At 32.1% G+C, this 27,916-nt stretch overlaps 4 protein-coding genes across 4 annotated transcripts; all 4 read left to right on the plus strand.

The window, feature by feature from the left end:
- Positions 1 to 483: 483 nt before the first annotated feature.
- On the plus strand, positions 484 to 6,361 carry LOC108914268 (zinc finger protein 626-like). Its single transcript, XM_018720040.1, has 4 exons — positions 484 to 612; positions 669 to 971; positions 2,390 to 2,817; positions 5,134 to 6,361. Exons 1-4 carry the CDS (start codon positions 490 to 492, stop codon positions 6,356 to 6,358), a joined length of 2,079 nt encoding a protein of 692 aa, XP_018575556.1. The 5' UTR covers positions 484 to 489; the 3' UTR covers positions 6,359 to 6,361.
- Positions 6,362 to 13,726: 7,365 nt separating this feature from the next.
- LOC108914260 (zinc finger protein 91-like) lies at positions 13,727 to 18,117 on the plus strand. The gene is made up of 6 exons (XM_018720033.1): positions 13,727 to 13,843; positions 13,976 to 14,121; positions 14,176 to 14,275; positions 14,328 to 14,587; positions 15,035 to 15,524; positions 18,049 to 18,117. Exons 1-6 carry the CDS (start codon positions 13,727 to 13,729, stop codon positions 18,115 to 18,117), a joined length of 1,182 nt encoding a protein of 393 aa, XP_018575549.1.
- Positions 18,118 to 24,167: 6,050 nt separating this feature from the next.
- On the plus strand, positions 24,168 to 25,033 carry LOC108914265. The gene is made up of 4 exons (XM_018720038.1): positions 24,168 to 24,340; positions 24,475 to 24,623; positions 24,678 to 24,777; positions 24,830 to 25,033. Exons 1-4 carry the CDS (start codon positions 24,224 to 24,226, stop codon positions 25,010 to 25,012), a joined length of 549 nt encoding a protein of 182 aa, XP_018575554.1. The 5' UTR covers positions 24,168 to 24,223; the 3' UTR covers positions 25,013 to 25,033.
- Positions 25,022 to 26,641, plus strand: LOC108914264 (zinc finger Y-chromosomal protein 1-like). The gene is made up of 2 exons (XM_018720037.1): positions 25,022 to 25,090; positions 25,537 to 26,641. The coding sequence occupies exons 1-2, from the start codon at positions 25,032 to 25,034 to the stop codon at positions 26,627 to 26,629; spliced, it is 1,152 nt and encodes a 383-aa protein (XP_018575553.1). The 5' UTR covers positions 25,022 to 25,031; the 3' UTR covers positions 26,630 to 26,641.
- Positions 26,642 to 27,916: the final 1,275 nt, after the last annotated feature.

The following is a 27,916-nucleotide window of genomic DNA, read 5'->3' on the forward strand; positions in this document are numbered from 1 at the left end:
TCCCAGTGCCCGAGAGTGTAGCGAAGGTTTAAAGAGAGAGATATAGGAGAGTGTGCTCTAGCAGTACGCGATTATATGTTGCTAGAGAGAGATAGCACATGCACTCCTACAGCCCTCTGTCTTTCTAAACCTCCGCCACTGAAACACTGCCTCCAGGAGTATATATATTCCAGTAGCCTCTTTCCTGATTTTCTTAGTAAAAATAAATTAAATTAATAAGTTACGATATTTTTCTCTATGCAAAACGTACGAAAAAGAGTTAAGAATTATTAAATTTTGGTTATCTCTGTCCTACATCACATAAACGAGCATGCATGGAACCTCGCAGTAAAGCGGAAGTGGATGGATTGGCTGTCTCTAGAATGTAGTCAGAATCAGAATATCTAATAATGTTATTCTGTGATTATAGGTTATGTAATTATAAACAATATAAATATTATAAACATAGATTTATTAGTATACTATATTAGATCTATAAACGATTACAAAATGCAACCAAGAAACTTTGAACAAATATTTTGCAGACTGTGTCTTACTATTATAAACGATAGAAATTGCGAAATAATAGGAGAAGCCTTAAGGGAAGTTCTGGCAGTAGTTTTGCCGAATCTGGTGAGATCAAATTTTAACTCATTTTGATACATTTAATCACAAATACAGGATTTCAGGATCTTAAGGACATAGATAAACATGTAATGTGTAAAACGTGTTCCATAAAGCTATTCGCGGCCTTTAATTTTAAATCGACATGTAAGGATACAGAGGGTATTATTTTTCCATACATTAATTCGAATTCAGGGTCAGTAGTGGATTTAAAAGAAGTATATTTAAAGGAAAAAGGAAATATTCACCCTATTGATATATCCGAAAACCAAAGAATTTGTCGATTATGTATTCAGTTGGTAACATATGGGTTTGCCGCACTAAATGAAGTGGATATTGACATAATCAATGCATACATACCGCAAGTTGTAAGTATCTTTTCAGTAAAATATTTCTATATGCCGGAAAAAGAGTTTCCATAACACAACTTCTAGGCTGTACCACGTTTAGGGCATTCGTCAATAGATATTTGATGAACTTCTACGAAAAATATTGAACCTCTACATTTGGACTATTTTTATAAGACTCGGTCAATATTTAAGTGTACTATAAGTAAACGTAGCATGAAGTTTTCCAAGGTGGTCGGAAGTTAGTTTGGTGTTTCATTCTGTAATTTAATTTTCACTTTAACCTTAAACTTTCAATGTTTATAAATACGTTTAAGTGAAGATATTTGTTTGCTATTTCAAAGTCATCGTTTCATGAATGTCGTGTTTTCAAAATATCTTGTTAAAATTGTACATTTTTGGAAACTCGGAGGTTTTGACAAACCGTAAATATTTTTGGTATGTTTTGTTCTTCCATGTCGTGGATGGCTTATTTTTTTGTGCTTAGGTGAGATTGTCATTAATTTTTTGCTGTAGTTCCTCATATGATATTTGTTTTTCTCTCTGATCTTGGATCGGATTAGGTTGCCTTGTGTTAAGTTAGGTTGGGTTAGGTGAGGTGAGGTGTAATATGTATTTTTAATTATAATTTTTTATTTAAGTGTCTTTCGGGTCTATTCTGTAACGTTTTTGGTTAAATTTTAACGTCAAGGCCACAGTTAAATTTTTAACCTCCCCTTTTTAACCGATAGGTACTGTATTCTGTAAAAATTTTAATGGGTTTATTTTAACCAAATATGTTAAAATTTAGCGGAACAAAAAGAGATGCTTTTAAAATTCAACCTGGGTTGACAAATAGTATAATTGATCTTTATTTATAAAAATTATTCAAATTAAATCATTCTAAGCTTTATTTGTAACCACAATTTAAATGTGGCTGTAATGTGTTGTTTAGCAAAATATTGTTGACTTCCAAAAAGTCAATAATTAACTGGATGTTTTTTTTTTCATGCATGGGGCACGTTTCTTTTTTTCATCCCGCACAACTTGGCTAAATCACAAGAATCTTATAAATTGTTTACTAAAAGATAAACAAATTTGTACTAATCCAGCAATTGACGTTATGTTATCAGAAATCAATGTCTTTTACCCATAGAATAATATAAATATGTTCTAAGCTTTTACCTTACTTCACTAACACTGAAAAATTAGCATACCATACGGTTTACAAAATTATTTTAACTGAACCGTTAAGGAGCGGTAGTGTTTAGCGGTAGGATTAAAATTAATATTTTAACGGGATGGTTAATTTTAACCTATAAGATACAGAATACATCTGTATGAACCCTTTCTTTTTATTTTTTCTTTCTGTTTCTATAAAATGTTTACTTTATTTGTTTTTCTTCAAGAATAGAGATTTAGCCCGATATTAGTACTAATATTTTTTGTGTTGTCTATAGAACATCAGTGCTAGCAAAGACCCTGTAATATGTGCATCCTGTTTGGATTCGCTTCGTACTCATGGAGGTTTCTTAAAGAACTGCCTTGACTCCCAGGAAAAATATAAAAGTGCAGATGAGCATTATCATATCAAAACTGAAGAGATTGGAATAAAACTGGAAGATAATCAGCATGCGATGGACGAATATAAAAACATTCTTGATATGCCCTCTTATATTGAACCTGAAGATATTAAAATAAAACTGGAAAGTGGTGAGGATACGGAGGAAATGTATAGAAACATTTACAAGCAGCCTTATCTTAAATCTGACATTGAAATAAAAATCGAAGATGTCGACAATGTTCAGGAGAAATACCAAAATGTTGATAAACAGGCTTATATTAAATACGAAGAGATTGAAATGAAGTTGGAGGATGATCATGGGAGGTAAGAAAATGTTAATGAAATTTTAAAATTTATCGCATTATTTACTGTCCGGTTTTTTTTTTGATACAGAAAATAAAATTCAAAATCGATTGGTTTAAACTAGTTTAATTTTTTTTAAACAGTCAACCTTTGATGATGTAATCTTCAATGTAACTTTCATATATCTGTTTCATATTTCAACTTCATCATGAAAACACTTTTTAATAATCAGAAATTGCGAAAACCATTTGTTAACAATATCAACAGAAGTAAAAGTAATTGTAAAGGGATGTGGGAAAGAATTTATAGTTTAATTTTAATTGAGACTTTTATATGAAAGCACAATTATACTAAGGTAACTTGTTCTAAATTGGCTTAGTTTCATCCAAGGAAGCTAACTTTTAGTTATGACCGAATCGTTTCTGGAAACCCTCCATATAAAAAAATAGAAGCTAATTGAGTTTTGTATGACATTTCTCTTAAAAATGGAATGACTTAATTTCAACAGAAGAATGTTTTATGCAGGCTGTTACAAATTTGCTTGTCATTACAGAGATCTCGGAAACAGTAAGAGATACGAACTTAGCCTAATTGGAGGCAAAGTTACATAATGAGTGGACCAACATTATGCCTCTAAAAAATCAAGGCTAACATTATTGGTTTGCAAAATATTTGAAAGAAACTGAAAATTTCAGCCTTGTTTGAGATGATATTGAAAGAAGAAGAATACTTTCTCATGGCAATTTTTACCCTGTCTTAATCAATTTTTATATGTAACGTATCGTCTTTCCAGGACCGTCATCAACTTCATTTTTTTTAAATACGACCGTTGAAATTTTATTATATTTTGTTTTCAAGCGTTCATGACTCCCAATACTGGACTGCCTCAACTCGAACCAGATTCAGACTAATTGTCGCTCCAAATTTATCTAAAATTTTTATCTAGATTTCTATGTTTATTGAATTATCACACTCTTAAGTGTCGTTAGACCCTGTGAGATCCACCTAGTTATTTAAACTATTACCATCACACATTACAATGAAACGTTAAGAGTTTGAATCCCATTAATTAATAGTTATTTCTACTCGTAGGTTTCACGAATGCTCACAATTTTCCAGGATATTCATACAAATACATCTGGCATGCTCTTTGATAGTTGCGGTTACAGGTATAATAAATTCCGATCATATTATGCTTATCCTCATTTTCAACATTTGCCAAAACGGAAACGTTTTTCAACATTTACTGTAATTTTTTAAATTATAATAGTCATTTGGAGTTTTGGTTGTTCATATGCATTTTTAAGAATTAATTTGTCATAATAAAATTAAAATTGTAGGCGATGATGTTTTAATTTTGACACAACAACTTATCGAGTTATGTATGGCAGGTAATGGTAACAGTTTAAAGAACTAGGTGGATTTCACAGGGTCTAACGACACTTAGAGTGTATGATAATTCAATAAACATAGAAATCTAAATAAAAATTTAGATAAATTTGGAACGAATACCTTGAAGATACATTTTTCGAGACAAAATGTCTCAATCTGGATCGGGCTGAGGCAGTGCAGTATTAGGGGTCATGAAGGCTTGCAAAAAATGTAATAAAATCGCCAGGGCCCTATTTAAAAAAATGAAGTTGATGATGGTCCTAGAGTGACGAAGCGTTAAATATAAAAATTTATTATGCCACTCGATAGAGGGCAAAAAGTTGCGATGAGGAAGTGTTCTCCTTTTTTCAATATCCCCTCAAACAAGGCTGAAATGAAACAAAATCGGATTTCCAAAATTTAGTTTTTTTTCAAATATTTCGACAACTAATCATGTTAGCCATGATTTTTTAGAGGCATAATGTTGGTCCCCTGATTATACAACTTTGTCCCCATTTAAGCTACTTCATATCTCTTACCATTTCCGAGATCCCTGTAGTGAGAAGCGAATTTGTAACAGCCTGTATAAAATAAAATTTTATATAAAAAATTACATAAACTGTAACGAACCTAACCTCAAAAAAATTTTGTTATAAAATGTCACAGACTACCAACATTGATGTTAGCGCCTTCAAAAACGTGTCTGTATCAAATTTCAAAACATATCATTGTTTTTCAGTAAAGTTATGGACAAAATTATATTTTTAAAAGCCATCTTTAACGTTCTCTATCTCAAAAACAAAACACAATAGAACCATGGTCCATAGGAAAGTATATTATTTTGAATTGAATATATCTCTTTCGAAAACATCCTGTATGTTAATAATAGAAATGTTCTATTATATAAATTTTTCAAAACACAATTTATAATATTTATCCCATTGTAAACAATTTCAATTTTTTTAGTAATTCTTTTTCGTATGGCTTAGTTGATGAAACAATGGAAGACGAAGTGAAATGGAGTTCAGAAGATGTAGGAGAAATAAAGACGGGACTTAACGAAATATATGCAACTCCGCTGTTGGGTCACGATGTCCAAGTACCCAAAAACGAAAACTCTAGGTTTCAAAAGTGTAAACCTTCATTAAGTAAACGATTCTATCAGTGTAATATATGCAAGTATGAAACCAAATTTAAAACGAATCTGAACAGTCATCAGCTACTGCACAAAGACCTTTCAGACATCGAACTGTTCAAGTGCGATACGTGCAGTTTTGAAACTAAGTATAAGCGTTCTCTAAACAGACATCAGATAATGCACAGAAACGTTTCAGAAATTCAAATGTACAAACGCGATACTTGTACATATGAAACTAATCATAAGGGACAACCAAATGTGCATCAGTTATTGGACAAAGACCCGTCAGAAATCCAAATGTATAAGTGCAATGCTTGTACCTATGAGACTAAGTTTAGAAGCAATCTAAAATCACATCAATTAATACACAAAGATTCTTCAGAAATCCAAATGTACAAGTGTGATACATGCGGTTTCCAAACTAAGCATAAGAGACATCTAAAATCGCATCAGTTAATACACAAAGATTCCTCAGAAACTCGAATGTACAGATGCGATACTTGTACTTTTGAAACTAAATACAAGAGTGGCCTAAATAAGCACCAGTTGATGCACAAAGACCTTTCAGAAATCCCAATGTACACGTGTGACGCCTGTAGTTATGAAACTAAACGTAAGAGCGATTTGAGCAGACATCAATTAAAGCACAATAACATATCAGAAATCGAAATGTACAAGTGTGATACGTGTACCTATGAAACTAAATTTAAAAAGGATCTAAAATCGCATCAACTAATACACAAAGATTCTTCCCAAGTCCAATTATACACATGTGGTTCTTGTACCTATGAAACTAAGTTTAAGAGGAATCTAAAATCGCACCAATTAATACACAAGGATCCTTCAGAAATTTGGATGTACAAATGTGATACCTGCAATTTTGAAAGTAAATATAAGCATTGTCTAAAACATCATCAGTTAACCCACGAAGACCCATCAGAAATCCACATGTACAAATGTGACACTTGCACTTTCGAAACAAAATTTAAGCGTCACCTAAAGCGTCATCAGTTAACACACAAACATATTTCTGAAATCCAAATGAATAAATGAGACGCTTGTACTTATGAACAAATTAAAGGGTGTCCCAAAATTCATGTAAGAAGTAATTTTGATAGAAAATGCAGGTTTTTAATTAAACATTGTAAATTTTTTATTGATTTATAAAATATACAGTATAGGGTATGTATGGAATAGTATATCGGGCATATGGCCTCCACAGCTTTGCTGGCACATGCACACTCCTTTGTTGAAATTTTCCATGACCTTTAAGGTGTAGATGGTCGTGGGTTTGTTAACATAAACCTTATACTTCAAAAAAAAACCCAAAGAAAAAAGTCCAACGATGTTAAATCACTTGATCTGGGCGGCCAATGCTGATCATCAAAATGGGAAATTACACGACCGGGAAATGACTCTTGCAGTAATTGAATTGTTTCTCGGTCTGTATGGCATGGGCACCGTCTTGTTGAAGCCACGCGTCGTTTATACCCATATCCTGCAATTTACACACTAAAACTAGATTATCATTGATTGAGCTAACTGCTATTGCCTGACCAGTTGCATTTTCGATGAAAGTTCCGATTATGCTCCCAACCCAAAATCTTCACCAAACAGTAACACTTCCTTGCATTTGTTTACCAACAATCACTAGTGGATTTTCTGAACCCAAATGTGACAATTTTGTCGATTAACGAAGCCGTCAAGATGAAAACGAGCCAAATCGCTGAGAATGATTTTGTTTGAAAAATCAGCCTTCGTTTGTTCCATAAACCATTTAATGAATTCTCTTCGTTCTGTGTGGTCAGTAGGCTTCAGTTCCTCAGTCCATTCGACTTTGTAAGCATGAAGATGCAAAACTTTCCTGAGAATACGCTATAGAGACCTTCTTGAAATGTCCAACTCTTGACCAGAGCCGAATTGATGTTCCTAGATTCTCAGCAACACTCACAAACTGCTTCGATGTTTTGTGTTGAACGACTTGTTGAAGGACTTCCTTCAGTCTTCCTGAATGTTTCAATTAATCTTTTCACAGTTGATGACTGTTCTGCCATATTTTCTATGAAAATTGCCATCAACAGTAGCTGCCAAACCTTCATTACTTTTAAGATATTGCTCAACAATGAAAACGCATTGTTCTTTCGTGTAGTGCTCAATTTCTGAACTGTCAGCTGTCACGCTGTCTGTTTTTTTAGTTGCCAACAATTTACGGCACAAATAGCGCAAAATTCAAAACTTGAACAGATTTTGGTACACTCATTATAAGGAAGATACACTTAGACACTTTACCAGTTCAGATCATCAAATGTAATATGAGAGGCATCTGGAAGAGACAAGAGTTTTTTATAAATCTAAATGTACAAGATATGTTTTCCTGATTTAAATATAATGATCCGAAAAGACATTACATTGCCTTTATCAGCAAATCCCTTGAGTCCACATTTTGTTACTTATTAGAGAGAGAGGTCTTTCACAGCTATTCCATAAAAAACAGTAGCTCCTATGTATTAGGCGACAGAAACTCTTGAAAAACTGTGCAAATTACTGAATATTTGGAATTCAGTAAGTACCGAAAGTATTATAGTTTTTTATTTCATGTTGAATTTGAGGCATTTTGCGTGCTGATGCAAATTTGAATGGAAAAAACAAAAAATTTCTACATGAGAGTAGGGTTAGAGAAATACGTAGTGGATTTTGAAAACATTAATTTTTGTGCGATTGGCGAGCATTGAAAAAGTTCAATTTTTGACAAAAAAAGGGTAATCATTTGTCAATATACAGGGTGTCACTAAGGATGGACAACGCTTGACCACAGGTTCCTTGGATGAAAATAAGACTATTTAGCCTAACTTACCTATATACAAAAGTGCACGCCTACTGAGATATAGCCTTCTAAATATAGAATAGATAACCTAGTTTTTTTTCAAATAATTTGAAAACTATTTTTCTCAAAAACTTGAAAGATACACATATTTTTTATATAAGGGCAACGTAAATAAAAAATTTGGTGGTAATACATATACAGGATGCTCTCTTTCTAGTGCCTGTGCACCACTGGCTATCCCGTAATTTTTTTGTGCGTACGCCAGTGAGGTCAAAATTTATATTTTAAAAAATAAGCACTATTTTAGAAAATTTTTTTGCTCTTACAAAATTTTGATATCGTTTATGGATTTCGAGTAAAATTGGCATTTTTATACATTAAATACATAGATAAAAATTCCGNTACAGGATGCTCTCTTTCTAGTGCCTGTGCACCACTGGCTATCCCGTAATTTTTTTGTGTGTACGCCAGTGAGGTCAAAATTTATATTTAAAAAAATAAGCACTATTTTAGAAAATTTTTTTGCTCTTACAAAATTTTGATATCGTTTATGGATTTCGAGTAAAATTGGCATTTTTATACATTAAATACATAGATAAAAATTCCGATTTGTAAAAAATAATTTATTACTATAGCCTCAAAGCAGGGAATAATAATGAAAAAACGTCACATTAAAAAAAGTAACCACATATTTTTAATATTAGTTTTATCAATGAATAAAATAAAAAATTAACACTAGTATTTTAAATAAACAATATCAACTAATAATGTAAGAAAGTTAACATTAACATTTTAAATAAAACTAAATTGATATTTGTAATTACATTAAAATAATGTTACAGTAAATGCTCAAAGTGACTTCCTTTGTTTTTAAATGCAAGTATTAATTCTTAGAAAATTAAAATGAATTTTATCCAATAATTGTGCATTACCTCTCATAACATTAATTTCATTTTGTATTCTTTCCCATAATTAGTTTTCTGTATTTACTAAAAAGTTATACACTGTGGTCCTCAACGCTCCCCAAAAGAAACAATTAAATGGGTTTAGGTCCGGGGATCAAGGTGGCCATTAGGATAGTAACCTGCAATAACTGATCTTTTAATACTCCATTAACGGAACTTTTTGAAAGCCAACCTCTGCCGCTAAACGCTTAGTATTTACTTGTTCGCAATTTAATGTTACAGGTAAAAAATATCCTGTTTCCTGAAGGCGTCTCTTTGCATTAGAAATGTTTTGCGGTTTAGAATTCCTCGATCTGGAAATCTTTCAGCATATTATGTTCGAACAGTAACACGACAATTTCCTTCAAACCCAAAACTAATAACATATCAGTTTGTTCAGCACAAGTATAAATTGCAATAAAAAACAAAGTAAGCTAAAATTAAATCACACCTAGCTTGACACTGAACCTTTTAAGTATTGTTATGAATTTGTTTCTTTGTTATATGGCCCCTGGTACTAAACTGTTATCTAAATTATCTTAAACTGATTTTATATTTAATGTGTAAAAAATGCAAATTTTACTCGAAATCCATAAACGATATCAAAATTTTGTAAAAAATCTTCTAAAATAGTGTTTATTTTTAAAAATATAAATTCTGTCGTCATTGGTATACACATAAAAAAGTTACGAGATAACCAGTGGCGTACAGGCACTAGAAAGAGAGCATCCTGTATATGTATTCGCGTAAAATTCTATATTTACATTACCCTTATCTAAAAAAATTTGTGTACCAAATTTGAAGTTTCTAAGAAAAAGTTTTCAAATTATTTGAAAAAAATAGGTTATCTGTTCTATATATAGAAGACTACATCTCAGTAGGCGTGCACTTTTGTATGTAGGTAAGTTAGGCTAAATAATCTTCTTTTCATCCAAGGAACCGGTGGTCAAGCGTTGTCCATCCTTTTCAGGGACTACCCTGTATAATGTAAAAGTCAACTTATCGAAAATCCCCGTATGTACTTCTATTTTAAATAATTGGTCAAAATTTGGAGTGAAGAGAAAGAAAATTGTTGTTTAAAAAATCGTGTTTCGAAAAAACATTTAAAGTTTTGAGATATACGCTATATTGATGTACTTTCGTTTGAAAATGCTGGTAATTGAATACAAACTCTTTCTAACACCATCTGTTAGTAGTATTAGAGAAGTTAGATGTAAAAGGTAAGTCGTTAAGCTGTACCCTTCCTGCAAGTATCTATGTATGTGCCGCAAGTAGTCATTTCGGAGCAGTCCGACGCGCTCGGTACAGCTCGGAATTTTAAAGAAAAAAATTTGCCCAGGCATAAAATTTCTCTCCCCATATTCTAGAAGATTCGAAGCATCTGTTAAATCAATAAAAAAAAATAGATTTTCCGAAAATTATTATATGACATCTCATACCTATGGAAGGAAAAAACAGTGGGGAATATTTAAAGTTATTATATTGCATTTTAAAATCAACTATTTGGCTGGTCTGGTTGGCACAAGAGATTTTATATTTAATTTTTTTTAATACTCAAAACATAAAACCTAAAAATGAAATATGTTAAATATTTTTTAAACTTCATAACAACCGAAGTTGACAAATTTGACCTATAATAAAGTATAAACAAACAATACCGTAGTTTAGAAACTAGTGTTTGGACTGTTTGGTTCTGTTGTAGAATATATTCTGAACCATTGGCTTTATAATCTAAGCCAACAGATAAGTCAAAATAAGGGCAGACACCCCCACAAATTTTGACGAATAACAAATGTACAAAGGTGATACCTGCACTTACGAAACTAAACATAAGAGCAATGGTAGAAGTGGAAACAGCTTTCAGAAATTCAGTGTATAAATGTGATGAAAATCCAGTTAATAAATGAATCATTCTGCAATACGATTCCGGTAATACTAAAATACACCGGTTAACGGTTATGATTCTTCTATGTATCCTTGTGATTCTTTGGTCACATTTTCTTGAAAGTATTACAAATTATAGTATGTAAAATATTTAATTTATGTTAAATTAATATTGTTTTTTATTAAAAATTAAAAAAAAATGAAATGTATTTCCTTGTCTTTAATAGGAAGCGCCACTTGCAGGGCCCGAGAACTTATACTTGAAAATGTGGGGAAACTGGGAACAACGTGACTTGAGATGGATATACAAGTTGGGGAAAGAGTCTATAGATGTCGCAACAAAGATTTTGTAGAATAAATTTTGACAATAAGACAATTGCAATTTGCAATTATGAATCATTTCATGTTGTTCGTGTTTATTGTTGGTTAGGTTTGGCGAGTGTTGTTGTGTGTTTTATTTGTGTTTTTAGTGTGTTTTATTAGATATTTCATTTACATTTATTTATATAACATAATAATATGTCTGATCATCATATAATCACATTTTTTAATTAATAATAAAATGTTGTTTTTTGTTTTTTTTTAATAAAAAATGTGATCAAAGGTAGGTAGTTTTTTTATGGATATCAACACAACGAAAAATTTAAAGTTGCATAATAAATCTCTATTACAAGAATTAATCAAGTATTGGTTTAGTAAAATTATTTACTTGTAATATTTTTTTATTCACCGTGAAAGCTAATACAATAGAAAGCACTGAAACTCGATAATCATTTCCACTCCATTTGCCACCCTTCTTTGAGAATGTAACTCAAAAACTATGCAATAGATGTCGCTGCCTAATATACTTTATTACGCAGCTGTTGGCGGTAAATTCAAATATACCATAATATTCAGACTTCAGTGTAACTTATACATACATATATGGAATAAAATTCATAATCATTGACTACAAAGTTTTGTAAAAAAAACATATCAGTTCTAATGTAAAAATTGACCAGATTTTTTTTTACAAAATTATGTAGTCAATGATTTATGAATTTCATTTCATGTAAGTTACTCACAATAAAATAAAAGAATAAATTTTTAGTAGGTATATCTATTAAGAGGCATTGGTTTCACATTTTAAGCAAAGACTAAAAAATTCAAAAGCAGTAGTTGTTTTTTAAATGCATATGTACTTAAATTTATTGTTATAACTAGGAAAATTACTAGTAATTAACTGTGATTACTATGATAAAAAATACACATATATGTATATACCTACCTTTCCTCTCTTTAAACATAGATATTTGTCATAAAAATGGAATAAATACGAATGGGATTAATAAATATGCCAAGTAATGCAGATTTTAATGATACTACGACTAAGATCAAAACGATGGTCATGTAACTTTCGTAGACCATGGAACCGTTTCGATTCGTCCATTTCGTAAAATTGAACTATATGAGTAAATTTAGCCGGTTTATTCTGTGAAAATTGTATGTTATATTTGTATAAAGCATTTCTTGTATTCTTCAATAAGTGAGGAACATCAAAAATAGGAATAATTTCTTGATCATTAACGTTATTAAAAGTAGATTTATTTAGTGACACTAAAACTAACTGATGATCCATTAGTGGAGCCCTGATCACAAACTGTACAAATTACTGTCAAAAAAACTTTTAAATCATGTGTTTTTACCACATCCTTAGTAAAATAATATGAAAAAGGTCGCTTCCAGTGCTTACTAATACCTTGCACCAAAAACACTAAAGCGTGATTTGCTACCACATTTTGTCTACCCAAGGAACCAAGAAAATTAGCAGACAATGCTGTTTCATCGAATACTAAACGACAAACCCGATCTCTTGAGTACATTTTCTTTACACGTTACAATTTATTTAGTCATATGGATTTACCCCTTGTATAAAGATCTTGGGATTTACCTTCAAGAGTGCTGTAGCGGCGACAGAGCAAAATGTAGCGAATTTTCATTTTTTTAATGCATATTAGTACAACATCTAAAACGGATTTATCATTAACAGTTTTCATTATTAGAAATAGACCCACCCTTTAACTAATATCATTGATTAACATCCTACATTTAAACAATGCCAATATTAAATTGAATTTGGCAAAACTAGCGACATCTTTAGAATAACAGTTTAAACTGCCTGCTCTTGATTAGCGGACACTGACTACAAATGAAGGCAAGTCCACACTACGCTGGCTGAATTGACTGTATTGTCGGTATTACGATTAGAATAAATACGGTATCGGTATAGATTAAGTAATTTCTCGGTGGTTCCCCAATTCCTTTACTTGCAAATAATCACGTATTAATTATTGCACTTTGTACCGTTTAGATTTTGTTTGTTAGAGATAAATGTTTCCTCTTGTGATATATTTTATTTTTATTAGAGATTAAGCTTATCTTTGTGGTTTGTTTATTGTTTACGTTTATGTTTTGTTTTACCAGAATAAACTGTTTACTTTACTTTAAGTTTTCTCGCTTTTATGTACCTATAAGAAAAAATAAAATTTAGATTACAAAAATAGCCCAAAATAGAGTGGAATTAGAAAAGGTTCGGCTGTAGCGGACAGTAGCGGAATTTTGTAGTGACGTAACGATATTTGTAATTTTCTAGCTGGCAACAGTATATATGCCTCCGGCAGGGCAGCAGTGGCAACACTGGTTTTAATTGTAAAACAAGCAACGCAAATTCACAAAATATCCCCCCTTTTTGTGCATTTACGATTTACGTTTCAGAGAAATACTGTGGAAATGGCAAGTGTTCAAGAAACTTTGTGTAGGTTTTGCCTTAAAACTATAACCGATAAACGTTTCAAAGTGATAGACAACGACATTAAAGATATTCAAAATTTTCTTTTGCTGAAACTGGTAAGTTGGTGGAAAATCAGTTTTTACTGTCTCAATTCGTACACCTCTCAACAATCCCAACACGCGTGTAACTACAATAGTTATTTTCTGCCAGTTATTTTCCGATTTTGTTAAGAGTTGCATATATTTCAGAAATTAGATGATGAGAGCGAGGTTATATGTCTTGCTTGCAAAAGAAAATTATATGCAGCACTGCAATTCAAGGCAATATGTCTGAATGCCGATTACAGCATTATTCCATATTTGAATTGCAACAAAGCGCTGCAGCTTGACGTAAGGTAAGTGTATATGATGAAGGAAAAGAGCAGTAAGTTAATGGATATTTCTTCCAGTCAGGAAATATGTCGATTGTGTATGATCCCAGTAGAAAATGAGTTTAGGTGCATACGTGAAGATGAACTCGAAGCTATTCAGAAATTGATTCCTGAGATGGTATAAATAATATTTAATACTTATATCACAATTTCAAAATATTACTTTGCAGAATATATATATATTCAAAGATCCTGTTCTATGTAAGGAATGTTTTGATTCTCTGTGCACCCACAACAGTTTTCTAAGAGAAGTAGAAGAAAAATGTGAAGGCCTTTTTGAGAGTCAAGCCACAGAAAGCCAAATAGATACGACACCATCTGATTTATGCGTGAAGTCTGTAAACCCCGATGAAGAATTTGATATTAACGAGATGGAAATGTCGATTCAATCTGAAAGTGTGGACACAAAATCTGAAGATAAGGAAAGAAGGTAAGGGAAGACTATTTTAACATTAAATTAAAAACGTAGCTTGGTGCCTGGTCGTGGTACTGTCACGATTTATATAATTAAAGGGGTGCATAAATATATCGTTAAATTTTGAATGCATAATATTAGTATGGTACCAAAAAGTAGAATTATATTTGCAGGAATTGGAAAAATATCCACTCTCCTAAGTACCTAAATATACATATATTTTTTGCAGATAACCTTATAATTTCAGTTCTTATTTTATTTTTTCAATTTTTTTTCTTATATTCTTGAAATTCTAAAGTTTTCACTTAATTATTTTCATAATCATTATTAACATATTTATTTCATCATAAAATTGGAATAATGCCATGTTTTGACACCTATAAATGCATTTGACATTAAATATAACCCCTTGAAACTAAAACCTTGCTTTTGGAAAATACCCTGTATATGCAATTTTTTTAGGTTACTGCAGAACTCCGATAATGAACCATTCGAGAAGAGTGACTGTAGAGATGCAAAAGAAGATGGATATAAACACGAGAATAGATCAGGGATCAAATATAAGATCAAAACCAAGCAGAAACGCAATGTACTGTACAAATGTGATAAATGTATTTACGAAACTGGAAGTGAGATCCATTTTAAAGCACACTATGTGAGACACGTGAAAGATTTGAAAGTGTACAAGTGCGAAAGGTGCAAGTATGAAACTGAAAATAAGAAATTACTTCAAAACCATCAGTTGAAGCATAAAGATACTTCCCAGGTCCGGATCTACTGGTGTAACGACTGCAATTTTGAAACTAAATACAGCAGTGATATCAAACGACACCGACGGGAACATGAAGATCCTTCATGGATTCAAATGTACAAATGTATCGACTGCAATTATAAAGCTAAATATAAAAGAGCTATCAAACAGCACCAACTGAAACATAAAGTTCCTTCACAGGTTCTAATGTACAAGTGTAACGACTGCGATTACGAAGCTAAATATAAAATAGCTATCGAACGGCACCAACTGAAACATAAAGTTCCTTCACGGGTTCAAATGTACAAATGTAACGACTGTGGTTACGAAGCTAAATATAAAATAGCTATCAAACGGCACCAACTGAAACATAGAGATCCTTCAGGGGCTCAAATGTACAAGTGTAATGACTGCGATTACGAAGCTAAATATAAAATAGCTATCAAACGGCACCAACTGAAACATAAAGATCCTTCACGGGTTCAAATGTACAAATGTAACGACTGTGATTACGAAGCTAAATATAAAATAGCTATCAAACGGCACCAACTGAAACATAAAGATCCTTCACGGGTTCAAATGTACAAATGTAACGACTGTGATTACGAAGCTAAATATAAAATAGCTATCAAACACCACCAACTGAAACATAAAGATCCTTCAGGGGTTCAAATGTACAAGTGTAACGACTGCGATTACGAAGCTAAATATAAAATAGCTATCGAACGGCACCAACTGAAACATAGAGATCCATCACGGATTCAAATGTACAAATGTAACGACTGTGATTACGAAGCTAAATATAAAATAGCTATCAAACGACACCAACTGAAACATAAAGATTCTTCACGGGTTCAAATGTACAAGTGTAATGACTGCGATTACGAAGCTAAATATAAAATAGCTATCAAACACCACCAACTGAAACATAAAGATCCTCCAGGGGTTCAAATGTACAAGTGTAACGACTGCGATTACGAAGCTAAATATAAAATAGCTATTAAACGGCACCAACTGAAACATACAGATCCTTCACGAGTTCAAATGTACAAGTGTAACGACTGCAACTATGAAACTAAATATAAAAAAGCTATTAAACTGCATCAACTGAAGCATAACCATCATTCGCAGGTTCAAATGTGCAGGTGTAACGACTAAATACTAGAGGAATATCAAACGACACCAACTGAAACATAAAGATCCTTCACAAGTTCAAATGTACAGCGATTGTGCTTAGAAATATATATTTTTTTAAACCAATATTAAGAGAGCATTTTAAATGTGTATATGTGTATTTTAAATAGGAATAAAGTTTATGTAGAACATGTAATTAATTTTTTTTGTAATTTTTAACACCCTGTATATTACTAAATTTATAGTTTTTGTTCAATTTATACATTTTCTAAAAATTTTTAACATTTTGGACTTGCTAAAAAAATATTTTCCCATGATAATTCAGGATTACCTTTAAAAATCATGCAACAATCTCCAACGTGGTATTGAAATGTCTAGGAAGTTGCCAATATTCCACTGGCAAAATACAAGTGACTCTTTGAATAAAAATAGGGAAAAGTTAATATGTCTGCTATAAGGTTCAAAATTTATTGTTTCAAATTAAATGCAATTGTGTCTAATACACTACGAACAAAGCTATTATAGTTTTAGTTAACTCATTCAATTTGCTACATCCAATATTTCTTTGAAGACTGACAGAATATACCAACTACCATTCAAAATAGTCTGGAAAGTGATATTTTTTAAAACCCTCTTGAGTGTTTTTATTTTAAAAACACTTGTTTTAATACACAAATTCTTTCTTTGTGCTATAACTTGTGATTTTTTTATGTATTTAACTGTTTGGGTGGTATTTATCAACACACTGAAATGGCAAAAAAAATAACATAATCGTTAGTTGAACATTCTTAGTGACAGGGTAAGTAGTAACAATATTATGACATATCGAATGAATGAAAAGCAATTTACACTATTATTTAGCTTTTATCAAAATTTTTTTTTAGATTTCGGAACAACCGAAGTTGACCAGTTTTGTCTACAATTCGAAATTTTGACATAACAACTAATTCGAAACATTTTTCTCTACAGCATTTTTATCGAGAAAAATAAGAGCACCTTTCTCTTTCGTTAATTTTCATTCGAACTTTAATAATCTTTTGACATGAAGATAAGTACCTACCCACTTATACAGGATGTTGACGAAGTAAGTGCACAATATTTAGTTGGTGATAAAACAAAGAAATAAGACGATTTTTTCCTACGGACCCTGGGCCTATCGTTTTTTACTTTTTAAGATGCAAGATGTCAAAGAGTAATAATATAAGACAAACATTATGAACAACATAAATTCAAACAAGTTGTCATAAAATGTCACTGAAAGAGACAATCAATCTGATGGTGAAAATCTACGCTCAAAAACTTTTCTGTACAAAATTTCAGTAAAATACACCTTTTTTTGGAAAAGATAACTAAAATTTGATTTTTTGCACTCATTTCTGCAACACCCTGTATACTACAAGCTTCAGACAACAAAATGTTATATTTAAAAAAATTTGAACAATATGAAACATGAATCAAGACATTTTTGGCAACTTTTTTAATAAAAAGCCTAATTGGTCAATTTATAAATGTTCCCAGTTACTGCTTTTACAAAAAGTTGAACCAAGAATAACTTTTCATTATAGCTCCTTTCTTTTATTCATGATTTCAGAATCATGACGCGTTACGATCCGAAATCAAGCAACCTGATTGGTTTCCATCGGATTGTAATGCGTTATGATTCCGAAATCATGAATAAAAAAAAGGGCTAATATGTATCACCCAGCAGAATAGAAAACTACCAGCAGCGAAAGCTAACGGCGGCATCTTTGATGTCGAATTGTCAGAAATATTTGACCTTGAATTCAAAACTTGACGTTTATAAAACTTATTACACTGAGAGAAAGTTACATATTATATTTACACGAAGAAACAAATTGACACAAATTACGAAATTATAAAATATGGGAAAAATAATTTAATGAGTTGCGTAAAAAATTGTAAAAACTTTTGTTATTCCCTTACAAAGATATTTAAAAAACATTAATTCTGTTACAAAAAGATAAGCGTAACTCTTTCTGACAATATTTCATTTAAATGTTTGTCTAATTATTTGTGCATTGCAAAAATTTCATAAGGCAATGATTGTTATAAATAGTAGTCAGCATACTTTAATTCTTTGAATTGTCGAAACAATTTTCGTTAAACGTAAGCTGATCATACATTTTAAAATGAATGAAAGCAATTTATTTTTCAATTCTTAACAGGATAAGGAGGATGACTAAAATAAAATACAAATATAGTTAATGAAATATACATATTTATACAATAATTATTTTTAATCGAATAAACAATTTTTAGAAAACATTTATTCTAATTTATTTTCTTCTGCGATAGATCGCTTTGAACTCAAAAAAATGGTGGGTACTGCTTGAGCCAACAAAGTTTTTCGTTTTCCTCCTTTCGAAATATACTTTTCATCGAAATGCAATTGACAGTCTATAATTCTGCAAATTTTTGGTAAGCAAATCTTTTCTATTGCAGGCTTTTAACCAAATTTCCGCACTAAAATGTAACATAAAATATGTATTTTTTTCTGATGAACAGAAATATATATGTACGTACTTACTGCGATCTTTTGGCAGGGTAAATAAGCTTATCCCTTGCCGCGCTTTAGACATCCAACCACGACAAATACATGCGTATCCTCCTTTTGTAGCCATCATATTTAAAGGGCAAAACCTAGGATTAGTTGAAAAAATGTATTAAGGAACACGCACACCTGTGATACAAGATTGAATAATATTACCTTCTTCTATAACACCAAGTTTAATAATTTTAAACACTAAAAGGTCTATCTATAAAAATGCAGAACACCACCAAACCACTTTACAAAACTCACAACGCCAAACCAACATACACAAACAAGAAAGGAAAGTGAGGTTGATTAATAAACAACTTGTAAAATGGCGGCGCAAGACATGCGCACTAGAATTGAGATTCGGCGGTAACCTTCGCCTTCGCTTCTGGAATATCCTGTGGTATCAGTTTAAGCAAAGTTCATATATACCTAGCTATTTACTCCTTATGTAAACTTGTACGCCTTGGTACGATTGAGCACAAGCCCGCCATCTGTCTGTAATAAGCTAAAGTTTAGGCCGCCTCATAATTTCTAGATGATCCATTCATAATTTAGGACCGTGTGTATAGCAAGAATGATTTGGTTCATTTAGCACTTCGCGCCTACAGTTTCCATTTTACCAACGCGCATTCCCGTGCTACCTAACACAAAAATGTTGTTACTTATCTACAGGGTGGAAACGCAAAAACCGCTCGTCACCTCCGTGATTTTATTTGATACGAGAAACACCGGTAATGTAAAACTTACAGTGGTTTAAAAATATTCCTTATATTTGTGGGAGTTGATGCGCCGGGGGACGGTGAATTTGGTTCAAATTAAAGTCTCGTTGATCTTCAAACACTTTTATTCTGCAAAACTTCTTAAGCGCCCTAACAAACTTACAAAAACGTGACCATCACCAATTGAAATCAGTCGCTACGCATGCGCTTCACCGTTCTAGTGTCTAAAGCCACCACCAGGCCCGATCAGGCGGCAGTTTCAAACCCGGTTACTACATATTATAAGACGACGACAATTCAATGTCGCATTTCACGAGTCAGAGAAACCTATAATTTATCATTGCGTATCTCTAAAAATCTATTTTGAAGACATTTTCTTTTCAGTGTAGTAAAGTAAACTACAAAGAATGTTCCATTTAGTTAATTCGGTCTATATCTCGGAAATGCAATATAGAATTAATTCGCTTCGTGCTTCATGTAGTATTTTTATTAGGTCTGTTCCAACAAGAGTCAGAGATTGGTTCCGAACCGTTCGAAATGTTTGGCCAGCTAAGTTCTAAATGTGTCTTCAGTGAATATATCGCAAGAATTAGTTGGATACACATTTCTGACGGTTCGGAACCAATCCCTGACTCTTGTTGGAACAGACTTATTATCAACATAATTTTCAGTATCATCCTCGTATGTCGCGTTAAAAACAATTATTTCTTGCAGGTAAATATAGTTTTATATGAGTGTAAACATTTAGTGTAATATATAGTATTATTATTTTCAGTTGCATTTTCTTAAGTATTTTGATAAAACTATAATGAGTATACAGGGTGTCCCAGAACTATTTTGACAAGCGCTATCTGGGATGTTATCCTGCATATTCTGTTGCAAAATAATTAGTTACAGGAATAATTCTTAATTACTTTCAGTTTTCCTTGTCATTATATAATTCCTGGTTAGACATTTTATTATTTTTATTAAAACAACTTGAAGATTATCACATAATATTTTTTAATAAAGCACAAAACAGCACATTATTTTGTATACAATTTTATGATTTCTGCATATCAAAAATAGGTATTTAAAAATAAAATACCTACCTCTACTACGATCTAAATTCAGTTTTTAATAAAATGTAATAATATGTACAGAGTGGATATCTACCTTATTTTAATATAATCATTATAAAATAAGGTATCCACTCAGTAGTCAGATACCTGTAATTACCTAAGTATTTTGCGATTGTGTAAATATAGATATATACAAATTTCAAATTAGAACGAGTTATTTGGGAAAAAAATCTGGAAATGTCGATTTATTCCTATATATTACGCATATTTTCTGTTTATAAATTAAATCTTCCAAATAAAAGTGATAATGTTTCTAACCCACACTGAAAAAAAACTGTATGCATATTTATTGAATAATTGTTATATTTTTATATATAAATTATGTTTGAAACAGTACCGGAATTTTATACTATTTTTATACAGTCAATTGTGTACTTATTGTGTATATTGTATTCAGTATTTCCTCGGTAACTCATTTCATTGTAAACTATATTATTTTATTATTTATATTTGTATGTACTGCGGTACTGCACTCTCCCGTTTTCAAATCGAACGGTGTCACGATATCGCTGTGTGTTGGTTGCGTCTAGACAAACACAATCTGTGCGCGAACTCACAAATCCAGTCAGAATCAGTGTTGCCAGATGGGAGGACATTACACTATAGGAAGGTTTTTTAACATAAAAGGGTACAAGGGTTTTTTGTGTTAAACAGATGGAATTTTTATCATCCCACAGACTCTCGCACGGCTTTACGTAAATGTTGATATAATTGAACAGAAAAAAAGAAAACAGTTTTTAAATTTTTGAACAAAATATTCTTAAGTTTTTAAATTTTAGCGGGAAATATTATTAGGACGTCTGTAACTTGTACATATACAGGGTGATTCAGAACTTATCCAAAAAAAAAATTCTGGATGTACAGGGGACCCTTACAAATACAATTTTGTAAAGAAAAAATCAAAAAGGTCAGTTCGAAATTGATTTAAAAATACACTTCTGCACGGCACTGGAAACTGGTCCACTGTAAAACCTGACCTCGCACAATGCGACCGGTATGGCGGCGTGATAAAAACGGACAAAAACTTTCGCAAGGAAAGAAATATGTAAATAGAATTTTATCGCACCTATTTTATATCGGCAAATTCAAATGCTTTTGCCTTTATTAATTATTAATAAAATTAATTTGTGTTTTTAAATAATAAAATCATTTGACATACCCGATGCTGCAACAGCAATTGTTCAAAATTTTATCCACTCACGTGTAAACACATTTGGGTCCGTCTTACTCACTTTCTACGAACTAACACAAATGATGTCTTGCTTCACCATAACACAAATACTTCACCATAATACAAATGTTGTCTTGCTTCACCATAAATTAAAACGATATCCATCAACTCTGAGTTGCTATACACGCAAACCATTTTTGACACTAACTACTAAAAAACTGTTGTAAACACCACAGATAACAGGTAAAAACTACCGCAACGACGGATTTCAGTATTAGGAGTCACATGGCTCTCCACACGTATTGCTAATGACGCTAGAGACTACAGTTGTCCAGCTATTTAGTGGTTGAATGTACTATAACTTCAATAATTTTTTTCTCGGAAACTATAAGGATTTTACAAAAAATTTTGTCTACGTTATTAACTCCATTTCTCATGCCGCATTTATTCCCAAATTTTTTTGGATAAGTTGTGAATCACCCTGTATATAACACTGGTTGCATAGATTGTGATATTAATATGATTTTGATATTACAGATATTTTATTTTTTTATATAATGGGAAATTGCAACATTAATATTATCAGAAATATGCAACAGATAACAATATTATAATTTTTTAAGGGATATTTTTCTATATATAGCCAGAGGGCAAATGAGGTCCCGCAAAGCGCCTACACCGGCCATGACGATGGACGGGACCCGCCTTAACGAGGATGTCCAGGCCTACAGAGATAGGGCAGGACAAAGAGGGATAGTCCCCCTCGGTCCCAAACAGGCCCGGATTGGGCCGGCGAGTTACCGAGTAAAACTCGGTGGGCCGGTCACTCCGGGGGCCGGTTAGCTCTAGTGTATACCACTCTTTAAGTTTTTAGTATAATCAAATAATATAATAATAATCAAGGTCAAAATTCAAAAATTGAAAGCACGAGAACTTGCCAAAACTGCGTTATTTGCTGTTTTTCGGTGCTGACAAAGTATAGGCTATATACGTTGGCATACTCCAACTTATATTGGGTATATAAGTATCTGTTGACACTTTCATGTACCCAAGTCAGATGCGAGACAACGTTCTCCAAATTAAAATATATTTTAAATAGATTAAGAAATTGCTTGTCGCAAGAGCACTTAGAGGCGTTTCTATTTATGTCTGTAGAAAAGGATATTCTTATAGATTTAGAAAATAATGAAATTATTGATGAGGTTGCTCAGAGAAGTTCCAGCCTTAAAAATTTATTATTATTTTAGTTAGGTACTAGGCATTTTTGTATTGAATCAACTTTATTTAGTATTTAGGTTGTTTCTTTTAGTTTAGTCTTTGTTTGTTTCTTGAAATTTTTATGGCATAACTGCTTATTAACACGTTAATAATTTCTTTAAGTGTTTTTTTTTTCGTTTTTATTTGCTATTAGTGGGCAGGGTTTACTTAAAAATCCGCTTTTATCCGATAAATGATCTCTCTCTAATGCTTTTTCCAAAAATTATCCTTGTGTAAGTCTATATATTTGTACAAATGGACTTTTTATTGAAATTCTAAGGTGCCAGGAGAAAGCGTGANCGGGGTTTACACAGACGAGCCGGCGAAGCAAGAAGAGCGCCAGAAGAAAGGGCCCTAGCCGGCGGGGCCCAGCCAGGACAAAAGGAGGTCCCACAAAGCGCCTACACCGGCCGCATTTGCGGTCGGGGTAGACGACGGATGGGGCCCACCTACGAAGGCTGTCCAGTCCTACACGAGATGAGGCAGGATAAAAAGGGATAATCCCCCTCAATCCCAAATCATTGAGGCCAATTTCTGGCCATGGAATAATGGCGCGCGGTATTGATATAGATTAAGTATTTTCAATTTCTCGGGAGTTCTTTTACTTAATAAACTGTTTACTTTACTTCAAGTTTTCTTGTTTTTATGTACCTATAAAAAAAAATAAAATTTAGATCATAAAAATTCTAGTTGATAGCCCAAAATAGAGCGGAATTAGAAAAGGCTCGGCTGTAGCGGAGAATAGCAGAATTTTGTAGTGACGTAACGATATTTGTAATTTCCTAGCTGGCAACAGTGCATATGCCTCCGGAAGGACAGCAGTGGCAACACTGGTTTTAATTGTGGTAAAATAAGCAACGCAAATTACGTTTTACACCTAGGTTTTACATATTTTCATTGTTTTATAGTTTTATATTTATGTTTGAGATACTGTGGAAATGGAAGGTGTTCAAGAAACATTGTGTAGATTTTGCCTTAAAACTATAACCGATGGACATTTCAAAGTGATAGACAACGATATTGAAGATATTCAAAGTTTTCTTTTGCTGAAACTGGTAAGTCAGTGGAAAATCAGTTTTTACTATCTCAATTCGTACACCTCTCAACAATCCCAACACGCGTATAACCACAAAAGTTATTTTCTATCATTTATTTTCTTCCTGTTTTGTTAGAGTTGCATATATTTCAGAAATTAGATGGTGAAAGCGTGGAGGTTATATGCCTTGCTTGCAAAAGAAAATTATATGCAGCATTGAAATTCAAGACAACATGTCTGGACACCGATTACACAATTATTCCATATTTGGATTGCAAGAAAGTGCTGCAGCTTGACATAAGGTTAGTGTATATGATGAAGGAAAAGAGCAGTAAGTTAATGGATATTTCTTACAGTCGGGAAATATGTCGATTGTGTATGCACCCAGTAGAAAATGAGTTTAGGTGCATACGTGAAGAGGAGCTCGAAGCTATTCAGAAATTGATTCCTGAGATGGTATAAATAATATTTAATACTTATATCACAATTTCAAAATATTACTTTGCAGAATATAAATATCATCAAAGATCCTGTTGTATGTAAGGAATGTTTTGATTCTCTGTGCACCCACAACAGTTTTCTAAGAGAAGTAGAAGAAAAAAGTGAAGGCATTTTTTACAGTCAAGCCACAGAAAGCCAAATAGATACGACATCATCTGATTTATGCGTGAAGTCTGAAAACCCCCGATGAAGAATTTGATATTAACGAGATGGAAATGTCGATTAAATCTGAAAGTGTGGACACAAAATCTGAAGATGAGGAAAGAAGGTAAGGGAAGACTATTTTAACATTAAATTAAAACGTAGCTTGGTGCCTGGTCGTGGTACTGTCACGATTTATACAATTAAATGGGTGCATAAATATATCGTTAAATTTTTAATGCATAATATTGGTATGTTATCAAAAAATAGAATTATATTTGCACGAATTGGAAAAATACCCACTCTCCTAAGTAAAGAATACTTATATATATTTTTGCAGATAACCATATAATTTCAGTTCTTATTTTATTTTTTCAAGTTTTTTCTTGTATTCTTGAAATTCTAAAGTTTTCACTTAATTATTTTCATTTTAATCATCATTAACATATTTATTTCATCATAAAATTGGAATAATGCCATGTTTTGACACCTATAAATGCATTTGACATTAAATATAACCCCTTAAAACTAAAACCTTGCTTTGGAAAATACCCTGTATATGCAATTTTTCAGTGACAGGCTACTGCAGAGCTCTGATAATGAACCATTCGAGAAGAGTGACTGTAGAGATGCAGAAGAAGATGGATGTAAACACGAGAACAAATCTGGGATCAAATATAAGATGAAAACCAAGCAGGAGCGCAATGTACTATACAGATGTGATAAATGTATTTACGAAACTGGGAGTGAGATCCATTTTAAAGCACACTATGTGAGACACGTGAAAGATTTGAAAGTGTACAAGTGCGAAAGGTGCGAGTATGAAACTAAAAATAAGAAATTACTTCCAAAGCATCAGTTGAGGCATAAAGATACTTCACAGGTCCCGATCTACAGGTGTAACGACTGCAATTTTAAAACTAAATGCCTCGGTGATATCAAACGACACCAACTGAAACATAAAGATTCACCGCAGGTTCTAATGTACAGGTGTAACAACTGCGATTACAAAGCTAAATACAAAATAGCTATCAAACAGCACCAACTGAAACATAAAGATCCTTCACGGGTTCAAATGCACAAGTGTAACAATTGCGATTACGAAGCTAAATATAAAATAGCTATTAAACGGCACCAATTGAAACATAAAGATCCTTCACACATTCAAATGTATAAGTGTAACGTCTGCGATTACAAAGCTAAATATAAAATAGCTATTAAACGGCACCAACTGAAACATAAAGATCCTTCACAGGTTCAAATGTACAAGTGTAACGACTGCGATTACGAAGCTAAATATAAAATAGCTATTAAACGGCACCAACTTAAACATAAACATCATTCACAGGTTCAAATGTACAAGTGTAACGACTGCGATTACGAAGCTAAATATAAAATAGCTATTAAACGGCACCAACTGAAACATAAACATCATTCACAGGTTCAAATGTATAGGCGTAACCACTGCGATCACAAAACTAAATACAAGAAGACTATCAAACGACACCAACTGAAATATAAAGATCCTTCACGGGTTTACATGTATAGGTGTAATGACTGTAGTTACAAAACTTTATACAGTAGTTATATGAAAAAGCACCAGCTGAAACATAAAGATCCTTCGCATGTTCAAATGTACAGGTGTAACGGCGGCAATTGTGCTTAGAAAAATATTTTTTTAAATACAAATATTCAGAGCATCTTAAATGTGTATATGTGTATTTTAAATATCAATACAGTTTATGTAGAACATGTAATTAGTTTTTTTTTTGGAAAAATTAGGAACAAAAAGTTGAATCTAAAATAGATATGCTCCCTTCCCGCTCTACTTTAAATAGTTGCAGTAATGTTTTAGTAGTGAAAATGAGTTCTAAGGAAGAGGTGTTTTTATTGGCGGAAAAACATATTTAAGGGGTGAAATACTCTCAAACTTTGCCCCCAAAAACAGTTTTTTCTAAATATCTGGGGTTCTAATCAATATTTTGGAAAAAAAGGAAATTACTACTTATAAAAAACAAATGTTTCACATGTGATTCCGTGTTTGGGGGTTGCTACCCTTTTTTATTTTAGAAAAACTTTAATTTTCAAACATTTTTTATATACAAAATTTATATATGCTCAAAAAGAATTAAAAATATAATTTATGTAAACAAATTGATAAAACTAAATTGACCTGTTTCGGGGTTTTTGTTAAAATCTCTTAAGGGGGTGAACAATCCTCTAGTACAAGAAATGTCTGTACGATTAGAATTACCATTATAAAATAAAGTTTTTACTTTTTCTTTAATCATTCGAATAATTTTTTCCATTAGCCTTAAAACGGATGCAAACTACCCCTCATGTTCACCCCCCAGGAACAGTATTTCCGTGATATCTCGCGTTCTAATCAATATTTTGGAATTAAACAAAAGTGGAAACTACTTCTTATAAAAAAAAACAGATGTTTCACCAGTGATTCCGCGATTGGGGGCTGCAAGCCTTATTTTGGAAAAAATGTATTTTTCAAACAAAATGAAAATTATTTCTATTGAACAAAAGGAATGATTCACAAGCAATCTTGTCTGTAATTTGTATTTTTAGTGAAAATTTATGAAAATAATAAGTATAATTTTACCATCTACAAACCGGGGGATGCAATCCCTAATGTTCAATGGACTGTGAATCGTCCTTTAGTAGAGGCCGTTTTTCATTTTGCTTAATCAAAAAAAATTTGATAGGGCCAATAGAGGACAGTGTCAACTTAACTTCGTTTTTATTTGAATGCTCGTTATTTTAATCTTTAAACATTATTAGGAAATCGTTGGGTATTGTCTGTTTTTTTAAATAGTTTTTAAAACAGAGTGACTAAAATACAGGGTGTCCCGAAATAAATGCAACAAAATTTGGTCAGAAATTCTTAAGAGAAATTTAAGGGACCCGTATTTTTTATTTTTGATAAGTGCGGCCCCCTTTC

This window comes from Anoplophora glabripennis, unplaced genomic scaffold, assembly GCF_000390285.2.
Source record: "Anoplophora glabripennis isolate ALB-LARVAE unplaced genomic scaffold, Agla_2.0 scaffold1169, whole genome shotgun sequence".
NCBI lineage: Eukaryota > Metazoa > Arthropoda > Insecta > Coleoptera > Cerambycidae > Anoplophora > Anoplophora glabripennis.